At 46.9% G+C, this 8,978-nt stretch overlaps 1 protein-coding gene across 1 annotated transcript in view; it reads left to right on the forward strand.

Annotated features, from left to right (window-relative positions):
* LOC135376491 (ELMO domain-containing protein C-like) overlaps positions 1–4,090 on the forward strand; it is a 37,403-nt gene extending 33,313 nt beyond the window's left edge. Inside the window, exons 6-7 of the mRNA XM_064609003.1 lie at positions 1,756–1,907; positions 3,977–4,090. Of these exons, the coding sequence (XP_064465073.1) occupies positions 1,756–1,907; positions 3,977–4,040 (216 nt within the window). The 3' untranslated portion in view covers positions 4,041–4,090. The remainder of the gene's footprint in view (positions 1–1,755; positions 1,908–3,976) is intronic.
* Positions 4,091–8,978: the final 4,888 nt, after the last annotated feature.

An 8,978-nucleotide genomic window follows, 5' to 3' on the forward strand; every position in this document is an offset into this window, starting at 1 on the left:
GAGAACCTTCCACCCAGTTTCAGACAATCCTTCCCTTGTGGTCTTCCTTTCGCACACACTAAAGGGCCGCATTTACAAAGGTTGCTGATGGGCTACATTTCGTTTCAAGTCTCGCCTTCGACACGCTATCGCTTTTGTTGTTTTACAGCACGGCCTGGTAGCTCCTTATTCGCTGAAGCAGGACCACTACCTTATCTGTTGTGACGTATTGGTGTTCCTGTTGCTACATTTGGCAGCATACACCGCGTGGGTATAGCTTGGGTATCCTTACTACGTCAATGTTAACACGTCTCAAAGCCACAGAACACGAAACACAATCGGCAATTATCTCTTTCACATATCAACAAGCCCCCGTGGCGCAACGCGTGCTTAATTCGGCACTGGGATTTCTTGCAATCGTCCGTTCTGAAACCCACGTAGCGCAACTCTAAAAGATTTTTAGGTTCAAAATATTGGACGATAGCTTGTCTTTAGGACGTGGTCAGTAAAGTTATGCCCTGTACTCCCGAAATCAGACGCACTGCTGAAAGCACTCAAGATTCCTTTCGTCAGGAAAACAGAAGCAGAGTTCAACCACTGATCTCTATATATAAAGGCTGGATCGCGCATAGGAGAGGAGCTCGTGGGAGAGAGGTGCGGCAACCGGCCGCCATGTTGGAGGGCCCACTGGAGTCGGCTGCTCCCATAGGAAACAATGGGAAGCGATTTGATTTGGAGTATTTATTGCGCTTTAAACGTTCCTCATTGCTGATTAGCTGATTTTATTCACCACATCACCACCAGCAATGGGATGGAGCGGGTGGAGTATGGACCCTGGCGATGAAACTCCACATTCCTCATCTTAAAATAACGTTCTTGTCACGAGTGCTTTGCAGTTGTTCAGCTGTCAGTGTATTTCATTACAGAAATTCGAAGCGCTGTGCACGAAGAGCATGCACATGCATGACTTATCACACACGCTGTAGGAGCGACTACATATCCGAGGTTAACACAGCAGTTTATTTTCTTCCACCGTACCTCACAGATTAAAAGTACAGTGGAACAAATTGGCATATTGGCGTAGGTTCTGCATCCGGTTCTTCGGCACAGCTGAGCGACTGTGAGGGCAACCTGTAAGCACAAGCGCATTGTTTATAGAAAATACATGGTCTTGAGATGTGTAGGAGCAGCCACACATACTTTCTTAGTACACAATGGCACCAGCGAAGTTGCAATGCAAACAAGTCCGAGTTGTCACATGCATGCGATACGAATTAACAGATTCCCCCCCCCCCCAAAAAAAAAATAAAGCGCTTACCTGTGAAAAATTATCCCTCTTCCTCTGTCGGTGTGAAGTGTACTCAAAGCTGCAACAAACTGGCATGGCATGCCCTTTAGTTTAAAGTAAATCTTAAAAAATACGGGCGGCCCCGCTTGAACTAAATGCAGACGACAGAATGCGTTGGGCCCACCGATATGGCGGCCGGTGACCACCCTGTGGAGCACCCTATGCGCGATCCAGCCTATACTATAGAGATCAGTGAGTTCAACACTATAACTAGGTAAAGAAGGCAACCCTCTGACGAGAGTACCTTTGTGGGTTCCTAAGGAAAGGAACGAAAGCATTGGAAGGACAGTCGCATTCAAAAATTTGAGTCTAAGTCACGGAGCGACCACACTGGCGGCACTGATGATGATAATTACTGTCATAGAAAGCCCGGGAATTTCATGACCTAGGGACACATGCATGACTTCGTTAACCGTCTGTATTTCCAGATGAATGAGGAACAGGACAGGACCCACCTCTTGGAAGTTCATGGTAAACAGGTTCCGTCAATAGACGGACAAGAAACCAGGAAGACACTTAATAGCAGAGTTCTTGAATACCCTGGGGCCAACAAGTCCGACATGATCTACGTATTCACGAGGTGGGTGTCGATGGAAGAGCACACGACGCAAGATGCCTCTCCTAGATCGCAGACCCCTTGCAAGAAAATTCATTGCAAGACGTTTCAGGCCGAATGCAAGAGAATGTGTTTCTAGCATGAAAAGTTGCCCAATGTTCAACGTGTCTACTACCTTGGTTTTCACCAAAGCTATCTTTCTGTGTGCAGTCAACCCTCGTTAATAAGACCAAGGCCGTTCCCGCAGATTTTGGTCATAAAGCGAGTTGTCATATTAACGAGCAACATGGATGATGATCCACGTAAGCCCTTCATAAAAGAAGTCTAGTTTATTAAGGCGCAGACATTGCAGGCACGGTATTTCACTTACTTTATTTTACCGACACAATTTATTGAGCATTTACAACCTTACACTTTACTTACAAGCTATTGACGAAATAAATCCGTTCAAGCATCTGCTGAAAAAAATTGTACAGCTTCTCCGCCGACTCAGTTGAACGGGAAATGGCAAATACATTCTGGGTGTCCTTCTGTTGCTCGAAGAACCGAAGAGCCACTCTGAGCGCTTCACCTCCGTCCTTCACATTAACGGGTAGCGGCTCACGTACCTGTGGGGCTATCAGCGGCTGTGATCTCCCTACGCTTACGCTCTACACCCGACATGCCGAACGTCCTTTCCATACCGATACGAGTCACAGTACTGGCCAAGTGACCCTGGCTGACCGTCTTTTAACTCGTCATGCTTGCACTACAGATGGTAGTGAGTTACCTCAGAACTTGGGTCGTGACTTGCGCATTCACCGCGCGCGTGCGTTTTCCCGAATCCATTGAACTTTTGGGTCAGACGGATGACTCAGCCAGGGCTTGAAACCGTTATTTTTTTTGGTTCAGTTCAAGTTGGGGTTCAACGTTATCGGTTCGGTTCTGGTTCAGCGCAACCAAAATAACGGCTCGAACCGGTTTACGTGTGCTATGCTAATCAGTGTACCACATGTGAGAGGTAACATGAGGTTCTCGCGATGATTTGATCATCTTACACCCTTGAATCTACGCTTCATAGCTAAAAAGAACCATGCAGTTCTTATTCCGTTCTTGAGTTTTATAAACAACCATGCATTTTACAGAAGATCATCCTTTACGGTACCGAAAAGTGCTGGGAAATGGCGTACAGCATGCCATTGAACTCCCGTGCAAAAAGCTATCTCTAATTTCTAAAGAACAAAGAGATATCGTGTCTCTTTTTTCGGCGTCTTGGTTGTGCCAGAGCGCGACGTCCTGTACAATGCTCTGGACCACGCGCCAACCTTTTTCCCCTGGTCTGCTTGTGGATGTAACTGTCAATATTAAACGGTAGGTTAAAGTTAGGCGCTGAATGGAAGGAAGCACCCGAGGCAACAATGCAAAGTGCAAAAAAATGTCGAGTAACAAAAATGCTCAGTCATTTCCTGAACCTTAGCACAAGAGGTGCACGATCGCCGACGGCCGACTCTGCCGTTTCCTCCTGCCCACTTCTTGGTTTATCAATTTGTTATATCCGCTCTACGAATTCGGCAAGATTCCGAGCGATGCGGGAAGCACTGGTGGGCGGCAGTCGAGTGGGAAGGTATAGGCGTTTTTACCTTCTTCCGAACCGGTTACCGCATAATATTTTTACGGTTCAGTGGAGGGAAAAAATGTTCGCGGTTCGGTTCGAGTTCTGTTCGACCGAAAATAACGTTTTTTTTTTTTCAGGTTTTCGGTTACGGTTCATATCATTACGATTTCGACCCTTGGACTCAACCAGTGGAGGACGGTCACAATAACGAGAGAAGTATACACGTGTTCTCCCCTGTTTGTCCCTGGAATGTTGGTCACAGTCGGACTATCGAGCTGTCATAATAACGAGGTGCCTCTACAGAGGTCCTCCATTGGGAGCAAACCGTGCCCCAGAAAAATGGTCACAAAGTGAGGATGTCGCACAAACGGGTGTCATATGAACGAGGGTTGACTATATATGTTCAGCTGGTGTGCTGCTATCGTTGTGCTCTCAGTGCGAAAGTCAGTTAATGCTCAGCAAAATGGTTCCATCGCAACTAAACATTTGTCGTTTTCAGCAAGGCTTTGCTAGGCGCAAATCAGAAGTATATATGGGGTAAGTATACAAGGCACAGCAAGTAATAAGAACAGCCTTGTGGAGCAAACAATGGGGCCCATATGCTACATGTAGGGTTTGCCGGCCTATAATACTGCGACATGTTGGGCGTGCCGCAGAGAGGACTGCGGATAGTTTCGACCACCCGGGGTTCCTTTGAAATCTCCGGAGACGCATTTTGCGTGAGGGAATGTTACCTCCCCCACATTCCTGTCGTACTCGGCCGGGTTTGAACCGGATCTTGAGCTCAGCCAGCCAACACGTTAGCGACTGAGCTACCGTGGAGGGCAGCCCAATACTGAAATTCCGAAAGTGGACCTGATGCGAAAACTGTATAGGCTGATACGCTGTCGGCAACTAATTTCAACGGTTGTTGAAAAGGGGTCCGAGCTACGTCCCATATTGTGGTCTATGGAGGATCAGACCTATTTCGGATGCTCGGTGGCGTATCCCCCCCCCCCCCCCTGTCGCCGCCGCCTCCAGTTGACGTGGCGACACCGGCGTATGGCGGCCGCAGAACGCCATGAAGTGTGTTAGGGGACCGATGATGAGCGAAAGGTAAGAGACAGACCTGGTTAGGTGCCCCTGGTTTACGATAAGGGATGCAGACACTCCTCGACCATTTATGCATCTTGCTTCTGAGAACATGATATAATTGATAGTCAACGTTTTCAGTGAGGTGACGTTGTGCTGCTGCTTCGTGTCTCCCGTTTGCGATTGCATGAATACGAGGATCATTCAAAATATTTTGAATAAGTGCTAATAGAGTAAAAGAGAATACGGACTGAAGCTTTCCTGCATGTAACCACCTTTGATGGAGTGGAATGGAGGAGTATTATATAATATTAGTTTGGATGACATGTTCTTGTACGTTTCGAGACTACGATGAAGAAAGAAATGCGCATGAGTGGCGTAGTGCTGGTAATTTAAGAAATATTTGTAGATCGGCTTGGTTTCTCCGGTATTGTGCCATATCAAGAACCCATCAAGGATAAGCGTAGCACAGGGCGACGAGACGAAAGCAAAATGGCGACAATTAACAGATCTATGGAACAGTTTCAAGGTTCAGACTGGGTTATATAGGAGGGACGACTGACCTCCTTCTTTGAAGCAAACGGAATTGAGGATCCCGTGAAGAAACAGGCTCAGCTACTCAAGAGATGTGGCTCTAAAATGTTCGCAACAATCCGACCATTGTTCGCTCCACGAGAGTTACACGCCGCAACCTACGAAGAGATTGTCGACTCACTACGTAAGCACCACTGTGGTCCACAACCTTCCGAGGTGTTCCATGGACGCTGATTCCAAAAGCTAGATCAGCGAACTGATCAGTCGATCAACAGCTACGTTACGGCACTAAGGAAGCTGGTAGCAGACTGTACCTTTGGCGCTGTAGCCACTCCAGCAGCATCTGATAACACAGCATCGCCAACAGGACGTGCCGGTACTACCACGTCAGTGGGGGCTGTGTCTACATGTACATTGTTGCCGCTTGATGCAATGGTGCAGGATATATTTGTCTGCGGCATACTGGAGGGCAATCTCTAGCATTGTGTCTTTGCTGAGCGGGGGCTCACGTTCAGCGAAGTACTGGATTTCACATTACGAGCAGCAGGTGCAACTGCTGAACAACAGGGCGTCAGAGCATCGTAGGAAGACGTTGCTAAACTGAAAGTTCATGAGAAGACAGGCACACAGGCAGCAACGAGAAAGGTACGCAAATTTCGTTACCGTTGTTGTCACGTGCCACACTCTGCCAAGGACTGCAAGCATAAGACTGCGCAGTGTAAATGTAAATGCAAGAACCTGGGTCATATAGGATGGGCATGTCGCGAGGGGAAAGCAGCTGACAAGGACATCCAATTTTCTTGTAGAGGACAGTGACTTCTCGTAGAGGACAGTGACACTATGTCAGAACTGCACGACCTCTACCAGGTATTCCATAAACTCCAACTCACAACGTTATTAGTGAATGACAAGTCAATTCAGTCAAAGGACTGAGGCGCATTTTAATATTTGATAAGTGAAGAAACGTACAATCAGAGGTGGTACGACAACATACCTCCACCAGCTACGCAAACTATCTCAGGACTTGGCCTAGAGAAGGACTAGAAATCTTGGGATCAGCCAACGTCAGGGTACTGTCCAAAAAGGAAAAGGTGTACACTGCCACTTTTGATAATGAAAGGACCAGGAACACGTTTGCTAGGAAGGAACTGGTTCCAACCGCTGCAGATACAAGTAAGCAGAATCTTACTTCCACAGTGGTTTTCTACAACAGATTTTAGCCGACCACTAGACTGTGTTTTGCAATGCCATCCAAGGCAACAGCGGCAATCTTGTTGAGATCAAGCTTCAGTCAGACACAACTCCAGAATAATGCAAGGCAATGCCGGTGCCCATTGAACTTAGGGACGCGGTACGTGCGGAGCTTCAATGCTTGGAACAACAAGGCATCTAGAGCTGCGACATGCGGAGTGGACGACTCCACTAGTGTGCGTACGAAAAAAGAATAGCATACGACTGTGCGGGGATTATCGCAGCACAGTGAACGCCGCATCGATGAAGGCTACGTACCCGTTGCCGACTGCACGTGAAGCCTCAGGTTAGCTGCTAGGAGGCACGCTATTCCAAACCCTGGACATAGCTCCTGTCTACCAGCAATTACGAGTGACGGAATCCTCGGCTGAGCGATTGACCATCAATACAATTAAGGAACTGTACCAGGGAAAGCGCCTACCTTTCGAAATATCTGCGCTGGAATATCGCTCTTCCAGCAATATTCCAGAAACACATGGAGAAGCTTTTGGCTGGCATTGGTGCCATAGCAATGTACTTGGACGACATAATCGTCAGCAAGCCACACTGCAGCCACATCACCGCATGAAGTTGTTACTTTACATACTAGAAAAGTGAAGACCAAGACTGAAGAAGTCTAAATGTAGATATGGAGGAGAAAATAACTGCCTACGGCAGTCAGCAAACATAAGCTTAACTACGTGCGCTTCAGAAAGCGCCAGAAGCTACATCCAAAGAAACTCTGCAGTCGTTCCTTGGGATGATAGCGCTCTACGATCGTTTTTTGAATAACTGGTCTGCTACAGTAGTACCGCTCTACAAACTCCTGAAGAAAAACACACAATGGAAGGGAACTCCGGAGCACCGAAAGGCTTTTGAGGAACTCAAGAAGCAAATCTGCAGGGCTCCTATGCTAGCCCATTATGATCCTCAAGGTCCATTATTGGTCTGATGTGATCCCTTACGAAAATGTCAGATGTGGTTTTAATGTGGCCTGATTAAAATTTCCAGATGTGGCAATATCAGGCCAGATCTGTTTTGCATCTGACCGGAATAGCATTTCCAGATCTGGTGATATCATTAAGTCAGATCTGTTTCCTTGGACATCTGGCCACAAATATAAAAAAAAAATCACTCTCGAAATCATTGCTGTCTTTAATTTCCTCACGACAGAAATGTAGGTAAAGGATCACCATGTAGGGATAGTATTCATTCCAAGACGCTATAGTCTTGGTGCACCCTAACTGCATAGCTGTAAGTGCTAGTAGTGTAGTAGTCTAGTGTCTGTGTGTGCTGTATAAAAGACATATACATTTATACATGCGAATATTATGAAAACAAGTGTTATTAAAATGACTAGAAGTGCTTACACTGAGGTAGGTTGAATATTTACACTTCGTGTTAAATGGCACTTTCAAACTCAAAATTGTTACTGTACAACTCTAAAAGACACTTTGGGTTATGATGCTGCAAAATTGCCTTCATCTTTGCAAGCTTAAAGGAGTATGTGTAAAGGTAAAGGAGTATGTAAGGAGTATGTAAGGAGTGTAAAGGAGTATGTGTAAAAAAGGAGTAAAGTGTTACAAGTAGGTTGAATTTCTACACTTTCTACTAAATTGCACTGCAGAGCTCTTCGAAAATTGTTACTGTAGAACTGTACCTGATGTTATATGTTCCGCATGGTGCCTTCCGTACTCGAGTCTCTCTACTGACTCACCCTGACCGAGGTCCGCACGTGTGGGCTAAAGCCCGACGATGTCGGATTTCCCATGATCTGATCCGGACACGGCATGACTTGGCTTGAATCCGAACATTTCTTATGTCCGGGAAGTATCCGATGAGACCGGACAGAGTCGGATTTACTATGATCTGACCCGAAACGGCCTGACTTGCCTGGTATCCGGACATTTCGTAGGCCCGCACGTGTCGGTTAAAGCCGGATATGGTCGGATTTTTCATGTACGCATCGAGATCAGACCTGATTGGTCCTGCATCCGGGCTCGTGTCTGGCTCATCCGAGTTTTCGTATGGGATGCCTCCGCTTACGGTGTAGGGGCAGTTCCAGCACAACTTGACAAGGAAGGCAATGAAAGGATGGCCAGTTTTTCGTCTAGGACTTCGGATCAAGCTGAGAGGTATTACGCTCCATCAGATACAGGAGGACTCGCCATCGTATATGCGGTTACGCATTTTCTCATGCAACTCGCAGGTCGTCACGTCTAAATATGACCACAAGCCCTTGGTGAGCATCCTTGGAGCTGCAAAGACTGTGTTGCAACAGATATCGCAGATATCGCAACGGAGATGCTAGCAGCCTACAGCTACTGCTTAAGCTACCGGCCGGAAAACCCCAACTGCAATACTCACGCAGTAAGCATGTTGCCCATATGTCTTCGGTAGATGAGGAATCGTGCCCGCCTGCAGATGTGTTAATGCGGGAAGCATTAAGGCGTCCTTCTCCAACAGTAGAAGACATATCTGCAGCAACGCACTGTGGTCGAGTACTATCTCGAGTGTACGAAGTAATTAATGTGGGGCACTGCACGAGCTACAGGATGCACAATTACGAAGCTATCGGACATTGGCGAGAGCACTTTATTTACACTGTCGTCGCATTCTTCGAGGATCGAATGTCCCCATTTCACAAAGGAAAAAGAAGCAAGCCC

The sequence above is a fragment of the Ornithodoros turicata genome, chromosome 1 (genome assembly GCF_037126465.1).
Source record: "Ornithodoros turicata isolate Travis chromosome 1, ASM3712646v1, whole genome shotgun sequence".
In the NCBI taxonomy this organism is placed as follows: Eukaryota; Metazoa; Arthropoda; class Arachnida; order Ixodida; family Argasidae; genus Ornithodoros; species Ornithodoros turicata.